The sequence below is a fragment of the Adiantum capillus-veneris genome, chromosome 18, assembly GCF_014529385.1.
Source record: "Adiantum capillus-veneris isolate H3 chromosome 18, ASM1452938v2, whole genome shotgun sequence".
In the NCBI taxonomy this organism is placed as follows: Eukaryota; Viridiplantae; Streptophyta; class Polypodiopsida; order Polypodiales; family Pteridaceae; genus Adiantum; species Adiantum capillus-veneris.
The window spans coordinates 116,971,468-116,998,932 of NC_140948.1; the positions used below are offsets into that span (position 1 = coordinate 116,971,468).

At 44.5% G+C, this 27,465-nt stretch overlaps 1 protein-coding gene across 4 annotated transcripts in view; it reads right to left on the reverse strand.

Annotated features, from left to right (window-relative positions):
- LOC147436264 (ketose-bisphosphate aldolase class-II family protein) overlaps positions 1-27,465 on the reverse strand; it is a 221,722-nt gene that overhangs the window by 133,131 nt on the left and 61,126 nt on the right. For all 4 annotated transcript variants that reach the window (XM_086489196.1, XM_086489194.1, XM_086489193.1 and 1 more), the window contains exons 14-15: positions 23,858-23,938; positions 23,684-23,764 (exon numbers count right to left, since the gene is read on the reverse strand). In XM_086489196.1, the coding sequence (XP_086345322.1) occupies positions 23,684-23,764; positions 23,858-23,938 (162 nt within the window). The remainder of the gene's footprint in view (positions 1-23,683; positions 23,765-23,857; positions 23,939-27,465) is intronic.

Consider the following 27,465-nt stretch of genomic DNA (forward strand, 5'->3'; position numbering starts at 1 on the left):
CTTATGTTGTAAGTGATCACCTAATGTGAGTAACTAAAGTCTCATATGCTGCTCAAATACCAAAAGGGTCTCGAATGCTGCTCAATAGCAGCAATGGATATGCGGAATCCCACTTACCTGCCTGCTATATACACACCAGCTCTCCAGAGAAACCCATATAAAATCATTCGAGCACTTTGTAAGTTATTGCCGGCTTCAAAGTTATCAAGAGCAATCAAATAAATGTCAAAGACTTAAGTTTCTTTCTTGTGATTCCCCCACCAGTAGACAGAGTTGAGCTCCTCAGCTCAATCCTACAGTATGCATAATTCCTATAATTTTTCAAGACACGACAGAGTCCAACATGCCACACACCTGATCCCGGTCATTAGAGATGTATAACTATAAAAAAATTCAATGTTATTGAAATCTCGAGGTAAGGTTTCGGAGCCATAAACATACACTAAGAGACTCCTGCTTATCATACAGTTTCATTTGACAAATTTATGCAAAAACTAAATAACCTGTAAACTCGGAGAAGACGACGACTCTCCCACAGTTTTTTCCTTTCCCTTAGGCATGTTGCAGTCTTAACTTCTTACAAGATAGACACGAGGTGAACACACAAGCTGAAAACACAGAGCAACAATGCTAAGTGAGTGTAGTACTCACTTGTTTTAATAGTGTGAGGGTTTAATAGAGTTTGATGCCGAGCTGTAGCTGACCCGAAATCTGCAGCTCTCTTTATCGCACTCTCTTCTCGTCGTTCCTACAGTCGAGGTAGCTCATAAAGCCCATGTTATCTGGGATTTTATGAGTGTCAAATCTACTGGAACATAGTGTGGTGCAATTGTAGCGCGGATAATGTGTTGTGCTCTCTACAGTGTGGGTGTCCCTCAGTGCAATGTGTGTGACAATCTCACTCAAACAAATGGAAACTCTCTCAAACAGAATGAAACACAGAAACAATGGATAACAACAGAGATACAACAGTGAACCAGAACATGTGGACTCGACTAGCTCAAAGAACCATGTACAGACTTTGGCGTGGCAGCACACTCAGCTCCAGCCCAGAACTCACAGGTACAAGAGGGGTGTCGAGGCTCAGATGTGCAGGGATGGTGAAGCAATGCTCTGTGTAAGACTCGCTACCTCGACGACGCCGGACCAAAGGTGAAGAGGATGATCCCGATGACCAACCGCTACTACTCCTATGTACCATCATAAAGGGCCACCAACAGCTCATAAATGTCAGCCATGTGGTGACCTGGCCACGAGGTCCACTAGACCACCTTCGGTCGTCGGTAGGTACCCTACCACGTGTCACTCCCAGACCAGAGGTCCGTCCAGAGGGTCCGTCCAGTGTGAACCAGTCCCAGTGTAACCCACTGTCCAACTGTATGTCCTGTGAAGTGACTGTAGCCTTGCTACAGGTTGCCCGCCACAAGACCGCTCACCGTCTCAGTGAGAGGAATACTGAAAAAACTGTGAAGGAAAAACACTAGCTACTGCATCCGTACATGTTTTCCTGATTGCAATCGCCTTAAGCTTGTAACTGAGCAGGAACCCAGTATGTATGATTGCATAGCCGCATAGCCTGGTCCATGCTTGCAGTTGCAGATGAACCTTGCCATACTTTTGTGCAACAACACTCTTCTCGAAAAGATGGATTACCATAAGCCCGAGTAACACCGCAAATAGGGTCATAGTCCAAGAATCCCAACTAGAACAAGATGAGTACACCACAGCAAAGTGATATGCTCACTAGGTAGCTAGGTAGGGTTGAGGGAGGGGGAGGAGAGACTAGGTAGGGGCGAGGGGGAATGGGGCGGTTGAAGGGCTAGATAGGGGCGAGGGCTTAGAGGGGGCAGGTAGGGGCAAGTAGGGGGAGGGTAGGGGCGAGGGGGAGTGAGGGGGTGGGTAGGGGCGAGGGGGGTTGGGTAGGGGCGAGAGGGGAATTAGGGGGTGGGTAGGGGCGAAAGGGAGTGAGGGGGTGGGTAGGGGCGAGAGATAGTGAGGGGGTGGGTAGGGGCGAGAGGGGTTGGGTAGGGGCGAGAGGGAATGAGGGGGTGGGTAGGGGCGAGAGGGAAGTGAGGGGGAGGGTAGGGGCGAGAGGGGAAGTGAGGGGGTGGGTAGGGGCTAGGGCGAGGGGAGGGACAGGGGGCCAGAGGGATAGACAAGGGGGTGGGGGGTAGGGAAGGGTGCTAGGGCAGGGCGGGGGTGGGGTGAATAGGGCAAGAGATGGGCAATGGAGAGGGATAGACAAGGAGGACAAGGAGTGGTGGGGGTGATGGAGTTGCTCTCCTCCACCAGCCTTCATTCATCGTTGAAGCTTCTTGCTACAATCTGCAGCTTTAGAAGCCGCCAATGAGTTATACGGAGCTTCACCATCACTTACCGTTACTGATTGCAACCCAAAGTCAATATAAGAAAGGATATGCCAAGGCGACACCGCCCTACCGCACAAGTGATCATTATGATTGTCCCTTTGAAAAGCGACATTCTATAGGAGCCGGCACCAATGGAGGAGGACCTGCCGCCAGGAGCCTACAACAGTAGGGGACAACATTGGGGAGAACATTAGTGCCTGCTCTATATTGTTTTGGTGACTCTCATGTAGATGATGGGAACAACAATGTTCGGCACTCTTGATGATCTCTTTGCCACAGCTTTGAACCCTAAGAATGTGGGCATTCTGATTGTGGGTAAGGTCGAGCGGGTAAGGGTAGATAGGTACAAGTAAGGAGCATACAGCTATCATGAGCAAGACAGCTATCATGATCTTGGAATTCATCTTGTAGGACGGGCTCTGAGAAGGGAGTTTGCTAGGCACAGAAGAGAGCTTTGTTCTGGTCGGAGAAGCAAACACCAAAGGGGTTGATGTTTGAGGGGGAGCGAACTCCTGTAGAAGGGATTTCTTGCTGCTTCTACGCTTCTTCAGAGGCTCAGGTGGCTCATTAGGTTTAGTTACTATGGAAATATTTGAAGAGGGTGTACCTTAAGGCAAAGAGTGAATAGAGACTCCATAACAAGGCATAGATTTGGTAGCCTCCAGCCACTCCAGCAGATCTTCGTCTGACCCTTCAGGTGTAGTAGGCTGTTCTTGTTCAGGGTTGGTTTCCATTGACACGGAAACTTGCTGCACCACTGGATCCATGCCTCCTTCTAAGAGGATGGGTTGCATCGGGGAGCCAGAAGGGGAGCCAGAAGTATGTATCCACATTGCATCGTTTCCCCAATCATGGAGTGCTTTAGTGTGTCGCAGCCATGGTCTTCCAATAAGCAAGGGAAATCCGCCCTCAGCCTGGGGAAGACGAACCACCACAAAATCCAAGTTAAAAGTAAAGTTTTGTACCTGCAGAGGCACATTGTCTATGATGCCCACTGGGTATACTGTTCGTTGATCGTCCAATGTAACTGTGAAGGGAGCAGGGCGAGTAGGCTGTAGAACTAGAGCTAACATAGTGAACTCGGGCATCAGGTTGATGCCAGATCCACCATCCACTATCACTCCTGAGAAATGCCGACCCAAAACGGACACTGTCAGGCGAGGGCTTCTATAATCAGTGAGTGGAGCAGCGGGATTGGATATCATATAGGACTCTGATGGTCGCACTGGGAGGTGCCCGCCACTAGGACCTGCTCCAGGATAAAGTGATTGAATAACAACAAGGGTGTCACTTCTAAACTTTGCATCTAGTCGTAGCATGTCATAGAGGGACACTTGTTGAAAGGTATTCTTTAATATAGTGTCTGCTATAGGTTTTTCTCTTGGGATCAGTGTCTTCTCAGTTTCCTTGATCTTTTGTAAGTCAACAACTGCTTCTAAGAAAGCCCCATCAATATTGGAGAGCATAGTAAAAGATCCTTTCTTAGCACTAGTGGATGGCATGTCCGCTGCTGGAGGAGGTGTAGGCATTGGGGAGGAAAGGGCTGTACCTGCTGGAAGATTGAGGCCGAGGGCTGCCCTCTGAGCTCGTGTGAGGACACCAGCTGGCTCCTCTACCAGCTGCAACTTGTCTTGAGAGGCAATCATATGGGCAGAAAGTGGTGGCTTGGGGTTGGTACTAACTGCTATCAAATTGATCTTGGGAAAGGTGAATTCGGGTTGGCTCTGACTTGGGCTCGCAGAGGTAGAGGCGCGTTGTTTTGGACAATCCTTAGTGTAGTGATCCTGAGCCTCAGGGCAAAGTTGGCACGGAGAAGAGCCTTCTGGCAGAGGGCCTTTGCTCTGATAATGCCCATATTCTCCGCATCTGTAGCAGAGTATGGGCCGATTGGAAGGACGAAACGGGAGACGAGGTGGTTGCTGCATGGAGTTGGAGGCTGAAGTGTAGAAGCTCTGAGGGGTTGAGGTGGCATTAGCATTATAAAAACTTTGAGTCGGGAAAGTACTTGACATACCTTGGATAGCAGGGGTATTGAGCAAAGGTGGCATGTAGTTGGGATGGCCGTAGTGGGAAACCATGTTGGATGATGGTGCTAACCCCTGTTGGAGAGTAGGACCAAGACTTTGCTGTATTTTGTGCAATCCCTTTAGATAATAGCAATCCTTATCTTCATGACCCGATTTTTCGCAGAAGTGGCAATAAGAGCGAAGGGGACAGTCCTGTGGAGGGTGTCCTGGAGAGCGGCATGAGCTACACCAAACCGTAGCCTTAGTCTCTTGCTGACACTTGAGCTCTTCTAGCTCGCACTTAATCTGTTCCAATGCCTCGTGATGTGGAGGCTTCTCTTGTTTAAGAGAGAAGGACCTCTCCTCTTTAAGAGCTTGCTGTAACTTTAGGGCTTCCAGTTCCCTGCGTAAAGAAGTTAAAGGATCTGATGGACTGTCCACGAGTACAGGGGCAATATCTAACTGAGGAGAGTCAGTGAACTGCCTTCTTGCTCCCTCTATTCTAGTAGCAGTAGCAACAAAGTCCTCCAGACTGGCTTCAGGACAGAAACTTTCTCTGATCTTTTGTTGAGAAGTTTTAGGCAGAGCCTTCTCTACCCACTTCTTCACCATGAATTCCCTTGGTTACTGATGCAGCTTGGCGACCAGGGACTTTGTTCTGGTCATGAGCTCTGCAAATGTCTCCTTGGGCTGGAGCAACAGGTTGGCCAACTCATCTAGAATCTTCTCTTGATAATCCCCTGGTCGGAAAGCTTCACAGAACTGCTGTCTTAACATGGTCCAAGTAGTAAAGTGGTTTTCAGCAAACTGACAGTACCATTTATCTGCAAGACCATCCAAGGTGGACGGAAAGAGCACGAGGTATGCGTCTTCTCTGTTGAGGCCACGACCTCTGCAAAGAGAGACAAACCTCCGAGCATGGTCGTCAGCATCTTCTGTGGAGAGACCTTTAAAGGTAGGGAACTTGATGTTCACCTTTGCCAGAACACTTGTGAGCTCCTCCATGGCCTCTTGCTCCTGAGTCTGTTGCTCACTAGCTTGCTGTAACAAAAAGGGGGAGAGCCTTACCGGAGAAGGTGACCTGGAGGATGTAGAACCGGTCGAAGGAATGGAGGTAGCCGTATGAGTAGGTATGGGTGATGGGGTTAATATGCTTCTACTGGGCACCAAGGGTTGACGCCGTCTGTGGTAGTACTTCAGAGGACTCAATAGTGCACTTTGACACTCCAAAGACCTCCTTGTATGTGTCATGCAGTAACCGCCAACCCCACCAAGCTTTGGCCAAGAATACCTTCACTTGGGCAAGATAAGCTTCACTTGGCTGAACACTGGTCTAGACTCTGCTAGACCAGGGCGAGTGACTAGACGACCTAGACCACCTGGCCTGCACCAGGATGAGGAAGGACTAGACCAAGGACGAGAAGGACTAGACCAGGACGAGCACTGGGTGGCCCAGGGCGAGAGAGGACCAGACCAACAAGGCGAGAGACTAGACCAGCTAGATTAAGCTGTCAAGGGTAAAACTGGACCAGACCAACAGGCTGCACAGGCGAAGCGAAGAACCCAGCTACTCAACAGAGTGAGACTTCAGTTAAGGTCCCAACGTGATCGCCAAAATGAGAGCACCTGTAGCGCGGATAATGTGTTGTGCTCTCTACAGTGTGGGTGTCCCTCAGTGCAATGTGCGTGACAATCTCACTCAAACAAATGGAAACTCTCTCAAACAGAATGAAACACAGAAACAATGGCTAACAACAGAGATACAACAGTGAACCAGAACATGTGGACTCGACTAGCTCAAAGAACCATGTACAGACTTTGGCGTGGCAGCACACTCAGCTCCAGCCCAGAACTCACAGGTACAAGAGGGGTGTCGAGGCTCAGATGTGCAGGGATGGTGAAGCAATGCTCTGTGTAAGACTCGCTACCTCGACGACGCCGGACCAAAGGTGAAGAAGAAGATCCCAATGACCAACCGCTACTACGCCTATGTACCATCATAAAGGGCCACCAACAGCTCATAAATGCCAGCCATGTGGTGACCTGGCCACGAGGTCCACTAGACCACCTTCGGTCGTCGGTAGGTACCCTACCACGTGTCACTCCCAGACCAGAGGTCCGTCCAGAGGGTCCGTCCAGTGTGAACCAGTCCTAGTGTAACCCACTGTCCAACTGTATGTCCTGTGAAGTGACTGTAGCCTTGCTACAGCAATCGAGCTATGTATCGTGAACGTTCAGGTGCCGTGTAGAAGTGGAGTGTGACAAAAAATATGAATACGTAGTTTTTATGTTGAAGAGAGTTAAATAGCCAAGCTATATGAGATTTTATGAAGCAAAAGATTTGAAAGTATCTAAGGTCTTTAGAAAGCAGGAAAAAACTAGTTAAATAATTCTGAGAACAAGGCTTCAAAGAACGACACTTTTTTTTAGCTAGAGGAGACTAGTAATGTAGACCTGAAAATTAGTATTTTTGCAATAGTAGCAACTTGAACTGATCACTCGATTTATCATAAAAAGGTCTTATGAGGTATAGTCTCCGAATCTGGATAGTCACATACGAAAATATTCATAGCACCGACGTTTCTAGAGAGACCCTTATAGGTGGGACGGCCAACTGGATCAGTATCTAAGAAAGATATTTTGCTAAAAGATTAAGATGTGTTAATGTGTTACAGGTTTTCCAACGAGTGTGGGCAAGCAATGTGAAATTTTAGTAACGATAGTTACTGGGTAGAGGTTGCTTTGTGGGTTTATATAAGACGAGTATTATACTCCAAAGTGCATTGTAACAGACTGAGCAATTTTCAAGAGCTTACTCAATATTTTACTAGTTTTTTAAATATTTTGTCTTAAGCTGTCTTATACTTCATCGTTTATGATTTATAGTCAAGATCAGACATTAGTAATACCCATTGCTCATTTGCAGCAATCAAAGGAGTCTATAAAGAGAAACTCTATACTCAGATATGAGTGTCTTTTATTCTATCTATTAAGAACTTCGGTTACGCAAACGAAATGGTGGACATATTAAAATAGAGTGACATGGTAATCCTTTGGGGTCGAGAACATTTCCGGAACAATATACGTCTAGCAATGGTGAAGGAAACCCTAAAGTTAGGGCCACAATATTATTATGTAGAACATTTAATGAAGCGTGGATTTTTCGAGCGGTTATATTTGCTAGCGAAGTTTCCACCACATCGTGAGATATTTTTGTATCTCCATTTTGGCCTACCTCTAAGAGGATATTTTAACCACTCACCCCAAACCAGGGAGTTTAGTGTAATTTTAGCCAACCGTATCTTACTATCGGCAGAGCGTTTAAACATGTGTTATTATTGTGACAGCTTCTTGTGTGATAATGTAACTGGACAAAAAGAGCGTGTCTTCTCAAGCCTCATTACATAACTGAACAGAAAGAGCATGGCTTAGAATTAATAAAAACTCTTTGTCATCACCTTTACATCTCAATTAACCCAACCATTACATGATCACACAGAAAGTTGTAACAATAATAACAATGTTTCAACGCTCTGTCAATGATAAAATACGGTTGGCTAAAATTAAACTAAACTCCCTGGTTCGGGGTGAGTGGTTAAAATATCCTCTTAGGAATGGGTTAAAATGGAGATACAAAAATATCTTACAATGTGGTAGAAACTAAGATAGCAAATATAACCGCTCGAAAAATTCACGCTTCATTAAAAGTTCCACGTAATAATACTGTGGCCCTAAGCCCACGGCCTCCTTTACCATTGCCAAACGTATATTATTCCGGAAAGGTTCTCGACTCAAGAGGGTCACCTGTGTCACTCTATTTTGATATGTCCACCATTTCGTCTACGCATCCGAAGTTCCTAATAGAGGAAATAAAAGACACTCATATCCGAGTATGGAGTTTCTTTCGATAGACTCACTTGATTGCTGCATATGAGTAATGACTATTACTAATGTCTGATCTTGACTATAAGTCATAAATGATAAAGTAAAAGGCACACCTTAAAATAAGATATTTAAAAAACTAATAAAATATTGACTAAACTTTTAAAAATTGCTTTGCTCAGTCTTTTACAATGCACTTTGAAATATAATACTCTTATCTTATATAGACCCACAAAGCAACTTCTACTCAGTGACTATCTTTACTAAAATCCCACATTATTTGTCCACACTTGTTGGAGTTCCGTAACACATTAACACACCTTGATTTTTTAACAAAATATATTTTCTAGATACTGATCCAATTGGCCGTCCCACCTATAAGAGTCTCTTTAGAAACGTCAATGCTATGAATATTTTTGTTTCCGACCATTCAGATTTGGAGACTATACCTCATAAAACCTTTTTATGATAAATCGAGCTTCGCATTGACTACGTTAAAATAACCTGATGAGTTCAAGTTGCTACTATTGCAAAAATGCTAATTTTCAGATCTACATTACTAGTCTCCTCTAGCTTAAAAAAGGCGTCGTTCTTTTAAGCCTTGTTCTCAAAATACTTCAACTAGTTTTTCCTTGCTTTCTAAAGACCTTGAATACTTTCAAATATTTTGCCTCATAAAATCTTATATAGCTTGGCTATTTAACCCTCTTCAACATAAAAACTACACATTCATATTTTCTGTCATACTCCACCCTGTGCACGGCACCTTAACGTTCACGATACACAGCTCAATTGCTCACAGTAGGCTTCACCACATCTGGCACTGATAAAATCCAAGATAACATGGACTTTATGAGCTACCTTGACTGCAGAAACGATGGGGAAAAAGCCTGCGATAAAGAGAGGGTTACAGATTTCGGGCCCCTTCAGCTACAGCTCGGCATCAAACTCTATAAAACCCTCACACAATTGAAACAATTCAGTACTACACTCACTTAGCATTGTTGCTCTGTGTTTTCAGTTTGTGTGTTCACCTTGTGTTACCTTGTAAGAAGTTAAGACTACAACATACCTAAGGGAAAGGAAAAAATTGTGGGAGAGTCGTCGTCTTCTTTGAGTCTAGATATTATTTAGTTTTTGCATAAATTTGTCAAATGAAACTGTATGATAAGCGTGAGTCTTTTAGTGCATGTTTATAACCCGGAAACCTTACCCCGAGATTTCAATAACATAGAGGTTTTTTGTAGTTATACATCTTTAATGATAGGAATCAGGTATGTGACACGCTGAGCTCTGCCGTGTCTTGAAAAATTATAGGAATTATGCATACTGTAGGATTGAGCTAAGGAGCTCAACTCTGTCTATTGGTGGGGGAATCACAAGAAAGAAACTTAAGTCTCTAACATTTATTTGATTGCTTCTGATAACTTTAAAGCCTGTCCATTTTCTTAACTCGCCACAAATAAGGCTGAGATGGTCTGATTATGTTTTCTTTATATATTGGAACATAGTTCATAGATTTCCTAGTACACACTATTAGACCATACTTCATAGCTTTCCTTTTATACACTGAAGCTTGTTGTTCTTCACTGATGGTCACCTCTAGTTCCTAACTTTGATGTGGAACCTGCTGCTAAGTTTCTGGTTTTTGGTATAGCATGATGGATAATGTGGCAATAGATAAAGAATTGTTTTGCTATAATAGATTGTTGGATAGAGAATAGTCAAAAGATTTTGGCCAACTACAATACCTTCTCACTTGGTCAGTCTTATGACATGTAAGAGGTCAACATTCGGTAATGATGATTCATCTGTTAATCCCATCTGTTCCATGCTGAGTTGACCATAGACTTAAGCTACCTGAAAAATCATCTTGAGTAATATTAATATAGGCATATAGCCTCATCTGAGAATCTGATGCATTACTCTAGTTTAACATTGCTCTTATTTGATGATATTTGAATAGTGAAGGATGGTATAAGGTTTGAATCTTGATGCATGGTCAAACAATAAATCTCTATGCTGATGAAATAACATATTTTCTAATTCCTCCAGCTGCTAACATGCTTCTGGTTTTTTGGTCACCTTACTTGGGTAAGGCTGAACTAACGTGCTTAATGCTCTTGCTGTCTCAAGATGGGACAACTGCAGGGGCCAGCTCTGCATTGAAAAAACTTACTTTGGATTATCTTACTTGAGTCTTGAGTTGTATGCTCTTAAATTGCCGAAACAACTGTTGACACCATCTAGTTTGAACAATGAAGTAGAGTATACTAACTTCTTTTAGTGGTCTTTTTCTGATAATCTTGCAATAATATGGAGTACATGAGCTATATTAAGGTATACTAAGTATAGTATTGTTACCATAAGCCATGTAGTAGATTATATGGATATGAATATAGTTTGCAGAATTGGGTATACTTAGTATATTAAGGCATACTAAGTATAGTATTGTTACCATAAGCCATGTAGTCTAGATTATATGGATATGAATATAGTTTGCAGAATTGGGATGTTACATGATTATCGTATATGATACAAGTGAGGGAGATTGCCAAGAAGTCTTTGTCTAATTGAGTAGTCTACTCATGGGATGGGCTGTAGATGTTTTGATATGAGATTATGAAAATTTCAAGCATAACAACTAAATGGGGGTTGTCCTCGAGCTGGTCATGATTGTAGTATCTGTAATCTGATACACTAACCTTTGATGTCTCTTATCTATCTAAATTAGATGGACCACTGTATTATTGGGATGTAAGCTATGAGTTATAGGCAGTAACTTACAAAGTGCTGGAATGAATTCATATGGGTTTCTCTGGAGAGCTAATGTGTATAGCAAGCAGGTAAGTGGAATTCCGCATATCCATAGCTACTGTTGAGCAACATTAGAGACCCTTCTGGTCTTTGAGCAGCATATGAGACTTTTGATACTCACACTAGGTAATCACTTACAACATGAGTACTTCACTTGGTTTCTATTCACTTCAATTCGGGTCTTGATGAAAGGAAACTGTGGTTTAGCCAGCATGAATAAGGTCTAATATACACTATCAAAAGGTAGTCTACACTGTGCTTGATATGATAATGGACCTATAAGAAGGTCTGCCAAGTGTCATTCCCTCTAAATGATATAATTTTGACTCTCAACTTTGGAAATGGTAACCTAAAGCTGTAGGTGTATGGTAATGACACTGGTGTATGCTCTTTACTATCCTAGTCCTTGGAAGCATTATACTACAACTAACACTATAACTTGGTATAGAGGTAGTAAGCATTCATGATAAGCTGGTTCTTTTAGGGTGCTTCTTGAATTAAGTTTCGTTGCTATTAATAGCTAAATTATATTGACATAGCCTGAAGTAGGGCTTCTGGCTAACAACTGCAAGTGTAAAAGCAGGAAATCCGTACAATCTACCACGTCAACAGCCAGCGCATTTCGGGAGTGTTCGTATAAGTTGCCACATCATCATGTCAACGCGTTTTGCGGTCGTTCGTACAGCTGCCATGTCATTAGCATTTCTTGCACGCGCGTGTGTGAATGTGTATGTGTGGGCTTTATTTCTAGTAGCTTAAGCCCCCATCGGGCGCGGTCCCATAATTGGTAGGACTTCTTCTTCTTCTACTGCTTCTTCTTAGGGTTTAGGCCCCTCGAGCGGGGATCTGCAAGTTGGCTCTCTTCTTCAGTGGCTTGATACGTCATCAGTTTGTGACAGCACTGCCAACCCAAAAAGCCATTGTCTTCCTCCAGTTGATCAATGCTCCTGATGCACAACAAAACACCACAAGGGCCTGCTCACATCTATGCAAAGATGGAAGGAGAAGAACCCATGGCTTGTGTGTGTGTGTGTGTGTGTGTGTGTGTGTGCGCGCGCGCGCACGCGCACGTATGGGTGTATGCGTGTTTTTCCTTTTTTTTGGGGGGGGGGGGCAATTTCTATACTTAAAACCCCTCAAAACGCCCAAATGGTGCTCATTCTGAGGGCAGGTACAAAATTGTTTACAAAGCATGCACGAAGGGGACATCTATAGAGTTGTATACAACTAGCCACATGGTTAAAACCTGGAAAAACTAAAAACTGGCGAAAAAAAGTTCTCCTAGAGAAAGGAGGAGGACAGTCGCCTCTAGAATATACACTCCATCAAAAGCTCACTTTGCAAGTGCATGCCAAAGACCAAGACCACCAAAAATCTACTACTGGTGATGTAGAGTAAGGAACAATTGCAATGGCAGTAGCTTACTATCAAGCAACGCCCGTGAACTAGTAACTTTTAAAAGCAAGGGCTATGGGAAAACAGAGGGGAGAGGCAATCGATGATATAGTGTCATAGGGGCACCAGACTGAACAGACTTTTAGCACTTCTTCAAAACAATTGAGCACACCTTTTTTTTTGTAAATCTTGATTGAAATCCACAGTAAAGAAGAGGTACAATAAAGAAGCATCATAAGGATTCGAAACCTAGAAACAATCAAAGTAGATCCTATAAGCTTCAATAGAGATGTCTTCCACATCATGAGCAAAGTGAAGTGCTTGTCCAAGTGAAAATTTGAAGTAAGGGAAAGAGTTGATTTCCATGGCATCAATCATCTGAGAGTTACGTTGGTGCCATATGGTCCACATAACCCAAAATCTGACCCAACTGAAGAAGACCTCAAGCGGATACTATGGCGGCAAGAGGATTCCAAAATTCCAGAACCGTCTGTGAAATATTCCGGGAGGGAAGCGAAAGCACAAAGCAGACAACGCCTGCCTGATGAAAGACCGGGAGCAACGGCAATCCCAAAGCAAGTGCGTCACAGTCTTGTCAGCCCCATGACATCGGACACAACGACAGGAGGCAATACGCTGCAAATGCAACGAAGTACCAACCGGTAAAGCACCCATCCTACATCGCCATAAGAAAATGAACTCTTTGAGAGGTAGATGATTCTTCCAAATGCGAGACAGCGCTCTTTGCCACCACAACTAAAGAGTTGGAGAATGACCACAATTCATTTTCATGAGACACAATCCATGCATCAGACTGTAGCAAAGCATAGACTGACCTTGCCGATATGCAGCCCACCCTAGCATGGGCGAGATTCCAATCCGAAAGCCGGGAGTCCATTGCTGCTCTCAAAAACTGCACAAAGTTTTTCAATTTTAGCCAGCGCAAATCCAGATTTGGGTACAGCAGTGCCATGACAGCATGTCAACGCAAATTACAAAAATCTGCAACAGCCCTTACACTTTGGTCTTTTAGGGTTTAGGCCCCTCGGAAGGTGTCCATAAGTTGGTAGGGATAGGGTTAAAAACCCTAACCCCCCTATAGGCCCCTCGTCTTTACTGGGCATGCCACGTCACAAACTTGTGACAAAAGAGGTGGTTCAAAAACTACTAAAAGCTCTGCAGAATCCGGAGGTTCTAATGAGGGTGCTTTGAGAGTATGTTATCGAGCACAAACTGTAGATACTCTGTAGAATCAAGAAGCACCATCTTGTTCTATTTGTTCTAGATGGAATCGATGTGCTCTCAAAAGAGCAGACGCCAAAGCTCTGATACTACTATAATGGGAGGGCACCACGTGCCATCTGAAAAGAACACACTGGAGCAGATTTTTAGCACTTCGAAAAACCTAGAGAGAGAGAGAGAGAGAGAAATGAAATGAAATGAAATGTTATATTAACGTCTTCAAAAGGCCAAAATGACCTATGAGACCAATCAGTTACAAAATAGTGAATCTAATACCATGTCTGGGTACAAAAGAACTAGAAAAGAACTAGAAGTGGAACAAAATACTACTACTACTACTACAATCTAAAACTACGTGGGTGTAGCAGCTGATACAATAGGTACCCGGTAAACTGGATGTAACAGTGTGTGAAACAAAGATGGAAGAAATGGTGAGGATCCATCCTCATCTGCACTCTGGATGTCGAGAGAGTATGGCTCGAATCTTCTGTTGTAGTCTCCGTCGATGCTGTGTAGCTCCTCTCCTCAGTCGCGGTCGTTTGTATCTCTGTAGCTCCAATGCTCGGTCGATGAGAGTGCCAGTAGTGGTCGAATGAGTGTGGGACGAGCTCTGCAGTGGTGGCTGCTCCTCTGGCTGTCCCATATCTAGTGAAAATAAATCTGTAATGTGTCTCTGGGACTGCCTCTCTCTAGCTCTCCCCAGTAAAGTGTCTCTATACCTGTGTAACTCAAGTAGATATAGTCCAAGACATCTCTGATCCTCATAACTCATGACCCTAGATAGAGGACCAAAACCCTCTCTGAATAAGCAGTGGAAACGCCCCCGTATCTCATAGAACACTGTGCAATGACATATGTAGTGCAACTCTGTCTCTGGCTCTCTCTGGCATAATCGGCATATCCTGCTGTCTGCTGGTATCCCTCTGAATCTACCAGTCTCAATCTCGAGCTGATGTGAGGATGTGCGTATCTGACCAATGGCACAACGCAAACCATGAGACATATGTGTGTCCATGTAGCTGGGTCGAATCACAAACCCATCTCCTGTGAGGTGGAGAAGATGCTCTCTATAGAAAGCCATCTTCGTGCTCAACTCCTGAGGCGGCTCTATCCATGTCCTCCTGGTGTCGAGCTGGATAAGGTCCTGACGAATGAGTCTAGTGATCTCCACCCGTGTAAGAGACAGCGAGGGTGCCTGAAGAGAATACTCGAAAGGGGGCAACCTGTCCATGGTGAAGCCATGCGTCTGAAACCATGAAGTCATCTGTGCATACCAGCATGAAGTGTCCCCCTGTAGAGCTAACTGTCTGGAAGACTCAAGGGCCAGTCTAGCATATCTGTCTCTAGTAGTATCCCATAGGCTGTGCACAAAGGACACTGATCTGGTAAGCGCCTCAATCTCCATGGGGGGGGCAGCTAGCTCTGCTCGAATGATCGCGTGAGGTACGGAGGCCTTGGCTCTAATCAATCGGGAGATCATAGATACCAAGGGCCTCTCCATACGTCTCCAACCATCCTGGCCTACAGAAGGGCCCCATACCTGTACCCCATACATCATAGTTGAGGCTACTAAAGTATCAAAGAGCCATAACTTTGTCCGAGGTTCCTGGAACTGAACCTGCGAACACATCCTCTCCAAGCCTCCCAAGGCCGCATAAGCTCTGGTCAGTCTAGTCTCTGCTGCTCTCCCCAAAGAAAACCTCGGCCCAGTGAAGACTATCCCAAGGTAAGTGTATGCATCTGTATACTCCACAATCTCTTGACCATACGTGAAGGTCGGTGCCGATCTCCTGATCCACTGCGGTGTGGTGTTAAACACCATGACCTTGGTTTTACCAAGGTTTACAGACAATCCACTATCCTCTGCAAAACTGTGTAATGCATCCAACTGTCGCTGCATACCCTCTGGTGAGTCAGAGATCAAGACAATATCATCAGCATATAACAACAATGGGATCCACGTCCCTGCCAGCTGGGCACCTCTATCACCCTCTCTGTCAATGTAAGCAGACACCTCATCAACATACATACCAAATAGAGTAGGAGACAATGGGCAGCCCTGTTTCACCCCGATAGTGGAGTGAACTAAGTCAGATATCCCCTCTGGGGTGCGTACATGTCCCATCACTGATCTATACAAAGCCATAATCCCCCAAATCAACACTGTGGGCACCCCCATCTCCTGCAGTCTGCGCATCAGTCGAGCTCTCGGTACCATGTCAAATGCTTTGCGGAAATCCACAAAGCTACAATAAATCCGTCTCCCATGTGACCTGCCCTCCTCAATGATAGCTCTGAGTGTCAGAATATGGTCAAGAGTGGAGAAACCCCTCCTGAAACCTGCCTGTCCCTTTGCCCGTACACCCTCACCCTCTGCCCAGTTACTCAACTGCTGCTCAATAATGGATGCATACAATCGTGCCAGTGTGTGTCCAACCATAATAGTGCGGTAATTTCCAGGCTCTGTAGGATCACCTGCCTTGAATATAGGCACAATAGTAGACAACCTCCAAGTCTCAGGTAATCCCTCACACATGGCACGATTGAACAACACTGCAAGAACCTCCATCAGCATATCCCTAGCATGTATAAAGTGCTCCGCTACTAGACCGTCATGATCGTAAGCCCTCCTGGTCCTCATCCTGTCAATGGCTCTCTTTACCATCTCAGTGGTAAAGAAGGTGCTCGTAGGTGGACATGGCTCTGTAGGATCTGGAAGGGGATCTTGCCCAGGAACCGTATATAACGATGTCGCATACTGGCCCCACACATCAGGAGAAGTAATCACTGGGGGAGGGGAGTGCTCATGGAAGAGTCTCCATGCCTCGCCTGAGTCTCTACTCAAGAACAACTGATACAAGTCTCGCTCCATCTGGGCCAGGTAAGCTCGTTTCTTCTTTCGCACAAGGCGCCGGAAAGCAATCCGCGACTGTCTGTAGGTGATGACTCCTAAATGAAGATCCCTCTGAAGCTGGGCTCTCATCTCTCTGCACTCCTCATCATACCAACTATTCTGGGGCATGCTCCCAGAATGTCGCCTCCGATCCGGTTGAGTGTGTGGGTATGCCTCTGATGCTGCATCATGTAGTGTCTCAATCAGTAAAGTAGTGCACTCCTGTACTGAGAGGCCTGGAGCAACTGTGCATAGACGATCCCAGATCGCCTCTGTATAAACCGAGTCAGTCTCTGGTGTAAATGTATAACGGGTGTGTGACCTGCCTCCTGATTTCTGGGCTGTACTAAACTGAAAAGATACGGACAGTGTCAAGAGAGCATGATCCACTGCTACGCCCACTGGTCTAGCTCCCACTGTGAAATCCTGAATACAAGGAATAAAGCTCGGCTGTGTCATAACATAGTCCACTGTACTGGCCCCATGTCTGTGTGGAAAGCATGTGAAGCCTGCTGCTCCAGGAAACCGCTGTAAGCCATTAAGTATGGCTAGCCCATGTGTGGTCGTCATCTCCGTGAGGTATCTCCCATACTCAGTCTGCTCTCTGTCATGTGAGCATCTGTCAAACCCCAGCTCACCCACATCCAACTCTCTAAGCATCTCATCTGAAGTGTCGTAGAAGACTGTCTGACAGTTGCCCGTTCGAGCATTGAAGTCTCCTAGGAGGATGATATCACCATCCCTAGAAAACTCCCATATATCATCATCTAGAATTGAGAAAGGCGACTGCCCTCTGGATACAGCATATACTGACGTACTGGGGGGGAAGTAACATATAGCAATATATAGAAATCGACCTGTGTCAGCTCTCAGCCTCACCCACATGTATCTAGCCTGATCATCTCTCCGTACAATATGTAGTAGTGGCTGTAGCTCCTCCCTAAACAACACCGCTACTCCTCCTGAACCTCTACTCCCATGCTCAGATCTCGTGACTGTTCTGTGGGCTGTCTCCCATTTGTATCCCACCACATGTGGCAACAGTTGGCCAGGGGCCTGGTGAGTCTCTGAAAAGAAAACAATGTCCTTGTCTCTGAAACTGTCCTCAAAGGCACCAACATCCAACCTCATAGACCCATTACAATTCCAAGTCGCCATCCTCAATGTGGTCCCATAGGTCTCGCACCGTCATGTAGAGCGCCGCTCTGCAATCACCACCCGACCATCTCTGTAAAAGGCCATCTTCCCCTTCTCCCTTGCCGCTTGAATCTCGGGCATTACTTCTCTCATATGCGCAAGTTGTGAGAGAGTGAGGTCATCGCCTAAGAAAATACCTGTCTTCTTGAGAGTAGGTCTCTTCCTCAAGAATTCCTTCTTCTCTTCCAATGAAGGGAAGCGTAGTATGAGAGCTCTTTCCTTTGAAGATTCTCCGGGGCCCTCACTCTTCTTGCCCACTCTCCATGCCTTTGTGTGTGAAGGCTTCTCCACCCCCATCATTGATGTGAGGCTTGTGACCTCTTTTTCCACATTGTTTATGTCCTTGAGGCCGGTTACCCTCACATGTAGAGCCCACACCCTCCTTCTTTGTTCCTCTTCGAGGGTCATGTTGATAAGAGTGGGTGTACAAGTAGCTTCCTTACCTTTCCCTTTCTTGGCAACCTCAATCCATTTTTCGGCCTCCTCTACTTTCTTTTGCGTTTCGGATATGTCCGCGGCCCATGACTTCTTCTCCTCATTGATGTTGTCAATTTCTTCCCTCAAAGAGGGCTGAAATTCCCCCTCTTCAAGCCCATTTTTTGACCGTGTTTCCAACACTTCTTTGTGGAGGTCCAAAATGCTATTCTCCAACGTGGCGATCTTGTTGAGAAGATGATCCTTCTCGTCCTTCCACCTCTTCTCCTTTTCTTCATTTTCTCGGAGGAAAACGGTCTTCGCGTTCCTCCAATCTTCCATCTCTTTTCTCCATGCTTTCATTTCCAATTCAATGATGGAAATTCGTTTGGAGTGAAGAATATATTTGAGTTTGCTTGTTGCCATAGGTGAGGTTGGGAATGACATGAGAGAGAGAGTGAGAGAGAAATGAAATGAAATGAAATGAAATGTTATATTAACGTCTTCAAAAGGCCAGAATGACCTATGAGACCAAACTGATACAAAAGTGGTGGATCTGTTACAATGTCTGGGTACCTTAGTACTAAAGTACTAAGTGAAAAAAGTGTGAAAGTGTGAAAATAAATGTGAAAAAACTAAATACAAAGTATTAAATAAACTTCTTAGGAGCATTCTGGGTGTCTGGCTAGAATGCTTCTAATCCTTTGTTGTAGTCTCCTCCGGTAAAGTGTGCTTCTGCATCTCGGTCGTGGTCGTCTCGATTTCCTAAGCTCAATCGCCCTGTCAATGAGGGTGCCTTTGGTATGAATGTGGGTACTCCTTTGTGCTGGCTGCTGGCCTCTTGCTTCTCCTTCCACTCCTGCTTCTCTCAATCCGAAGAAATCTGTGATCTGCCTCTGAGGCTGTAGTGCTCTTTGTCTTCTCATTAGATTATCCCTGTGCCGATGTAGTTCCAGTAGGTACAAGCCTAAGCATCTTTGATCTTGGTATTGCATGACTCTATCTAGAGGTCCAAAGCCTTCTTTAAATAGGCAATGGAAACGTCCACGTATCTCATAGTATACAGTGCAATGGCATATGTAGTGTAATTCTGTCTCCAGCTCCATTCCGCATAACTTGCAAATTCTGCTCTCAGGTGGGATTCCCATAAATCTGTCAAATTCAATTTCCAGCTGGTGCGAGGATATACGAATCTGACCAATAGCACATCTCAAACCATGAGACAGGTGGGTATCCATGTAGCTCGAGCGGATCACAAATCCATCTTCAGATAGCTGTAGGAAGTTTTCTTTGTAGACGGCCATCTTCGTGCCCAATTCTTGTGTAGGGTCTATCCATGTCCTCTTAGTATCCATCTGTATAAGATCCAGACGAATGATTTTCTTAATCTCCGTTCGTGTATTTGCCAGTGATGGAGCCTCAAGAGAGTATTGGAAGGGGGGTAATCTTTCCATACTGAACCCGTGTCTCTGAAACCACGAGGACAGTTGCGCATACCAGCATGATGTATCCCCTTTCATTGCTAATTGTCGAGAGGATTCGAGGGCCAGTCTAGTATATCGACAATTATTTGTATCCCACAAACCATGTATAAAGGACACTGATCTGGTAAGAGCTTCAATTTCTATCGGAGGGGCAACTAGTTCCGCTCGGGTAATCACGTGTGGTACGGAGGCCTCAGCTCTAATCATTCGGGACACATGTAATCAGAGAGAGAGAGAGAGAGAGAGAGAGACAGAGAGAGAGAGAATGAAATGAAATGAAATGAAATGAAATGAAATGAAATGATATATTAATGTCTTCAAAAGCCAAAATGACCTATGAGACCAAGCTATTACAACATAGTGAATTTGATACCATGTCCGGAATCAAAAAGAAAGTTCACAAAAAATACAACTACTACAAGCTGGGACTGTGTGAATGTGCCGGCTAATACAAAAGGTGCCCAGTACAATGTGTCGAGCAATGGGAGAGGGCACGGGGGAAAGGGGGGGGTGGGGGGGAGAGAAGATATGGTAGAAATCCATCCTCATCTACACTCTAGACGTCGAGAAAGTATGGCTCGAATCCTCTGTTGTGGTCTTCGTAGATACTGTGTAGCTCCTCTCCTCAATCGCGGTCGTCTAGATCTCCCTAGCTCCAATGCTCGGTCTATGAGAATGCCAGTAGTGGTAGTATGACTGCGGACAGAGCTTTGCAATGGTGGCTGCTCCTCTGGTTGCTTCTCTGGGTGTCCAATATCTAGTGTAAAGAAACCTGTAATCTGTCTCTGGGACTGTCTCTCTCTAGCTCTCCTTAGTAAAGTGTCTCTATGCCTGTGTGACTCAAGTAGATACAGTCCAAGACATCTTTGATGCTCATAACTCATGACCCTAAATAGAGGCCCAAAACCCTCTCTGAATAGACAATGAAAACGGCCTCGTATCACATAGTACACTGCAATAACATATGTAATGTAACTCTATCTCTGGCTCTAGATGACATAAGCGGCATATCCTGCTATCTGCTGGTATCCCTCTGAATCTGTCAGTCTCGATCTCGAGCTAATGTGAGGATGTGCGTATCTGGCCAATGGCACAACACAAACCATGAGAAAGATGTGTATCCATATAGCTAGGTCAAATCACAAACCCATCCCCTATGAGGTGGAGAAGATGCTTTGTATAGAAAGCTATCTTTGTGCCCAACTGTTGTACCGGCTCTATCCACGTCCTCCTCGTGTCCAGCTATATCTGATCCTGACGAATGAATCTACTAATCTCTACCCATGTCAGAGACCTCAAGGGTGCTTGTAGAGAGTACTGAAAAGGAGGCAACCTGTCCATGATGAAGCAAATGTGTTTGAAACCATGATGTCATTTGTGCATACCTTCATGATGTATCCCCCTTGTAGAGCTAACTATCTGGAGGACTCTAGGGCCAACATGGCATCCCATAGGCTGTGTACAAAAGTGACTGATCTGGTAAGTGCCTCAATCTCCATAGGGGGCAACTAACTCCGCTCGAATGATATCATGCGGTACAAAATCCTTGGCTCTAATCAGCCGAGAGATCATAGATACCAAGGGCCTCTCCATATGTCTCCAAGCATCCTGGCCTACAGAAGGTCCCCAAACCTCCACCCCATATAGCATAGTAGAGGCAACCAAAGTATCAAAAAGCCATTACTTTATCCTAGGTTCCTGGAACTGAACCTGCAAACACATCCTCTCCAATCCTCCCAAAGCAGTATAAGCTCTAGTCAATCTAGTCTCTACTGCTCTTCTCAAAGAAAATCTCGGCCCAGTAAAGACTACCCCCAGGTAAGTGTATGCATCTGTATACTCCACAATCTCCTAACCATATGTGAAAGTAGGTGCTGATCTCCTGATCCACTCTGGTGTGGTGTTAAACACCATAACCTTGGTTTTACCAAGGTTTACACGCAATCCACTATCCTCTGCAAAACTGTGTAGTGCATTCAAATGTCGCTGCATACCCTCTGGTGAGTCAGATATCAACACAATACCATCAGCATATAGCAACAATGGGATCCACGTCCCTGCCAGCTGGGCAATTCTATCACCCTCTCCGTCTTGAAAAGCAAATACCATTCGCAGGGTCACTCCAAATTCAACAATTCGGAGGTCGTAGAGGAGGTTCAATGAACAAAGAAAGTTTTTGCTGCTGGCAATGGATAGGCCAAACATTGCACTAAGAGTTAGAAGGGATTGAGAGCAAAGGAGGCTATGAAAATAGAAGAATTGATGTTTTGACAAGGTTTTAGCAGCATGGGACCTTTTCTCCAAGAGTTTCCCCTTTCTACTTAGTCAGATCTCCAATCTGCTTGTGGAAACCTACAGCAATTTGTAACTGCTCTAAATGTAATGACTTAAATTGTGCAACTTGCTCTCTTGGGGTGCTTCTGAATAGAAAGACTATCTTTTGTAAAACGTGGAAAAGTGAAAAATGAATAGCGGCACAGTTGGAGAAAAGGTTAGCATACAGAAGAATACCTTTGAAGACCCCAAAGGGTCAAAGATTATTTGCACAAAAAAATTTATATCATGAGCAGGCCAGCTTTGTTGGGGATCTATGAAGTGAGGGCTCATCTAGATGCAGCTGTCTAGTGCCGAGTCCTCAAAGAAACGGTCAAGAGGTGGTTAGTTTCTTTGGAGAGATTAAATGATCTCTCTTTGGATCTCACTTGTGGCATGCTGATAAGATGCCCAAACACTAGCTTGCATGTATCTCCAACTACATCACCCCATTATATGCAAAAAATCTTTGCACATCTCCATCCTGTCAAAAAGAGTGGTACTCAACTCCTCTACAGAGCATGAGAGTGCTTAAGGAAACTTTGTTGATCACGTGCACCTAAAAGAAAACTTATATACGAGGCCCCAACAAACTTCAATACGAAATAGGTCTTTAAATCTCTCTCCACATTTTGTTACTTTGTACTTTTGTCCCTTCCCAATAGATGGAGGACACAAACATATACATTTGATTTGTCCCACAGGCCGAATTCGGCCGGTAATAGATGTAAAAAGATCTTTCTTTCTCCAGATCAGGGGCACTCTCTCCCTATCCCCTTGAAGACCCACATGTCACCTAAAGCAGATGATGTGCTCTCTCAATCTACAAAATGAAACACTTTCGTACTAACTGATCTTTGCACCTCCTGCCAGCCAAAAGGTGCCAAAGACAACTAAATTAGAACAGCCTCAAATGTTTCCTTATCATCCTACAAAAACAATCAGTTTTCATTTACATTCTGAACATGAACAAGATCCTCCTTAGCCCTATCAACTGAGAACATAAACCTTATACTGCCTGTCACCCTGTGGCTTAAGAAATCAGACAAGGACTCTGCGACATAATAGAACAGATGAGGATGAAGAGGCAACTCAGTCTAGGACATCTCTTCAATAAGAGGTCTTCCCTATCATACAACTAATAACTAACTACTACATGCCCCAATATTGAGGGTGGAAACTGAATAATCCACTCCTCTAGAAGCCTGATTTGTGCAGAGTAGAGTCTCAGAAAGACCAATCAAATATATCATTGGCTTTCTCAAAATCCAAAACCAAAGGGAACTTCCCTCATGCTGCGTCCATGTACAAACGTAGCAAAACGCTCTAAAATCCTAAACAAATCAAGTCTATGATTGGCGACTTGCTGCATAATTTCATCCTTTTGCAAACTTTATATGTTATGCCCACATCAATAGATACTGGCACCTTCATTTGGCATTTGATATTCTAAATTTCCTGTCATATTAGTCTAGCCGTGAACAAGATTTGAGAAAAATGAGAAAAATCCAGCTGACCAAGGTTTTGGCATTTTTTTTCTGGTTAACGTGTTCAATTGACAACCTTGTTATGTTCTCCATAGCTTATTTTGACTCATCCAAGCCAGCTAAAAAGAGGTAACCAGAAAATAATGAAGGTCAATCAATCCTTTTCAAACACATGCTTAATTACCTTCTAAGCGCTTTTGCAGGCCCTCAACATAAAGAGGCGATACTGTTGAGCACAGCAAAAAGGTACACCCAGAAGGAACAGCTGTTTTAAACCAGCAAGAAGATTACATTTATAGCTACAGACAGAGAAAACAAATGGTGTCTCTAAGTAGCCTGAAAATAAAAGGTGAACTACCTGCAACTGCTCCGCGGTCACCAAATAGTACAGCCTCTGCTTGAGCTTCAGTTGCGACCATCACAATAACAACCTGTGCACCTGCATATTTCAAACACATTTATCACATCACAAAGTACAATTTAGCAGGGAACATTCCTCAATACATCTGGCAAGCCAATACAACATTAGTGTAAGGCTTGAAGTCCACCACATTTACATGGTTCAAGAAGAGTGAAAAGCCTTCGCTAAAGAGAGAAAATTAGCTCCCTTTGCAAATGTTGTAGGTCTCCTCTCTCGCTCCATATGGCATAACTGTGATGTAAACTGCTCTAAACCTACCATTCTGTTTCGATCTGAGGATAAAATAAAATACAGGCAACCAATGGCATCTAATATCATGTAACAAATGTGTATATATGTATCTCTGATGAGAAGTGGAGCCATCCTGCCTGTTATATTAAGAGAGCTTCTGTAACAGCTCATCTTTCCCAAGCTCCTTTGCACAAAATTAAACAAAATCTGCTTGATATTCAATCTAGTTAAGGCATGCCTAGCAATCCTAAGCACATCTCAAGAACTTAAATTGAGTAATGATGTGTTCAGAGAATATTTCGACTAGTGAAAGCCAACAGTTGGATCTAGAGCAGTGACCAATGCGCAAGCAGGGTTTTTTTTTCTCCATTTTCCACAAACCAAGAGGAGAGACAGATATGAAGAGGCAGAGTTCTCCATGACACACCCTGAGGTGTTATGCTAAAACTTTTCTGCCTGCAGTATTCCTATATGAAACATGTACAAGGTTTTTTTTGCAGTGCTTTGAGTGTGGGGAACAAAGACATATTTCCGCACGGTGCCCCAAAAAGGCACCTAGTGGACAAGATAGGCCAGAGAGTTCTTGAGCAGCTGAAGAACGCGAAAGAAAAGGAAAGACGAAAGCAGAACTGGTACCACATTGTGTGGGGATCGACCCAAATCGGATGGATGAAAGCACCGAACTTTGCCGCGCATGGGGCAAAGTACAAGATCAAGAAGCCCTCAATTTCTTTGATGGAGGAGCCAAAGCCAACTTTATTTCACCCAAATTGGCGGCTCAACTTGGAATTACGCCCGAGCAAATGGGGCCACAAGCGGAGGCTATTCTAGCGGCACACGGACGGGATGTTACCATTACACCTATCATTGGAAAACTTCGTTTGCATTGTCAGGGGTATTTAGGAGGACTTTTACATCATGCCTTTGGAAGGATGTGACGATTATAGGGCCAAGAAAGCTACTTTGAAGAATGAGAAGGGCTGAGAAATTGTACTTGATGTAAAGTTGAAGGGCGAGTTCGTCCCACTTGTATCGGCTTCGGCCATTTCCAAATTAATGAAATCCAATATTTTTGTTTACTTGATCTTCTTGAAGGAACTGAATGATGAACAAAGGTCAAATATGTCTGATTTAGAAAAGGAATGACAAGAATTTCTACACGTACAAGCTGACTCTCTCTCTCAAGGGCTACCAAGCGAGTTACCTCCTTCTCGTCCGAAGGATCACACGATTGATTTGATTCCCGATAGTACACCACCGAACCGGCCACCTTATCGTGTTAATCAAGCCCAAAATGAAGAAATCATGAACCAAGTAAAAGAACTTCTTGAAAAGGGTCTCATCCAACCTAGCACTTCGCCTTTCTATTCATCGGTATTGCTTAGTACTAAAGAAAGATGGATCTTGGAGAATGTGCATTGAGTAAAGAGCTCTCAATAAAATCACCATCAAGAACAGATTCCCTATCCCTAGGATCGATGATATTCTCGACAGCCTTTAAGGGTCCTCTTGTTCCAGCAGAATTGATCTAAAGAGTGGATATCATCATATCCGAATTGCTCCTGAAGACGTCTACAAGATAGCTTTCAAGACAACTTTTGGTTTGTACGAATATTTGGTCATGCCATTTGGCCTTATGAATGCTCCAGTGACATTCAACTGAATGATGGATAGGATTTTCAGAGAGTACCGATCACTTGTGGGCACTCTTTGACAACATCGTCGTCTTCTCCAAGAATGAAGCAGAACACAAACACCACCTATTGCACGTCTTCCACACACTGCGAAAGCATAAATTGGTTATAAATGCAAAAAAGAGCAAATTTTTCTTGCCTGAGATACACTTCTTGGCATACATCGTCTCAACCGAAGCGGTAAATATGGGACCGGCCAAAATTGACACCATTCGTGATTGGCCTAATTTAAAGAATGTTCATGAAGTTCAAAGCTTTCTGGGCTTCTCTATTCGAGGGTCCTCTCTGCTCACTGCTCGTCAGCAAATCTGAGTGGAAGAGAGGCCCTAGGAACATATTTAAAGGCCCATGGTCTCTCAACAACAGTACATGAAAAGCGTCAAACTCAAGCATTAAGATAATAATACCGAAAGGGGCGCCAGACTTTGGGGCCAATACCTCTCGGCACCGAACCACACCGGGCCGTGTCGACTTTATTAAATTGTGATAAAGTTTGTGAAGTGTTTTTAAGTGATTCTCTCATGTGTCGTGCCAGATTCCCGACTTGGGGTGTCCAAGTTTGTTCAGTGGCTGTCGTCTTTGTCCAAGTGTTGGATTTGTGTCGTCTAGTGCGTAAGTCCTTAGAGTCGGTGTCTACTGAACTGGATCATAGATTATGTTTGATTTTGCAGGCGTAATCGAGGACGATTACAATTCTTTCAAGAGGGGGATATGTCACAAAATTAAGACGTGGCATGGCCATCTGGACACTCCTTGCATATAAAAATGACTTTTAAAGTTCTTCCAACTTATGGTTCCTTTCTGACGGGGCCCAAGGGAAACAAGACTGTTAAAAATAGGCCAAAATTAAGAAATCACATAGGAAGTGCTGGCGTGGCAACTATATGGACGTTCCGAGTTTTGCATTGACTGATGACGTGGCAGCTGTTGTAGCGCGGATAATGTGTCGTGCTCTCTACAGTGGGTGGTCCTCACTGCGATGTGCATGACAATCTCACTCAAACAGACTGAACAGAAAGGAAACAATAAACATCAACAGAGCTCACAAAGACACAACAGCAAACCAGAACATATGACTCGACTATCTCAAAGACTGATACAGACTCTGGCGTGGCAGCACACTCAGCTCCAGCCGAGGACTCACAGGTACAATGAGGGTGTCGAGGCTCAGATGTGCAGGGATGGTGAAGACGTGTTCTGTGTATAGAATCACTCTAGACAACTGTGTCGCTGGACCAAAGGTGAAGACGATGATAACGATCACCAACCGCTACTACTCAATGTACAACCATAAAGAGCCACCAACGGCTCATAAATGTCAGCCATGTGGTGACCTGGCCACGAGGTCCACTAGACCACCGTCGGTACCCTGCCACGTGTCACTCCCTAGGCCAGAGGGTCCAGAGGGTCCGTCCAGTGTGAACCAGCCTAGACCAACTGTACTAACTGTGTCCTGTGAAAGTAACACTGTAGCCTGCTACAGGTTGCCCGCCACAAGACCGCTCACCGCCTCGGTGAGAGGAATATTAAAAAATTGTGAAAGAAAACCACTAGGTGCTGCATCCGTACATTTCTTGAAGCAAGTGCTAGGCCCAACCATGACCTTACATGCCTCAAAAG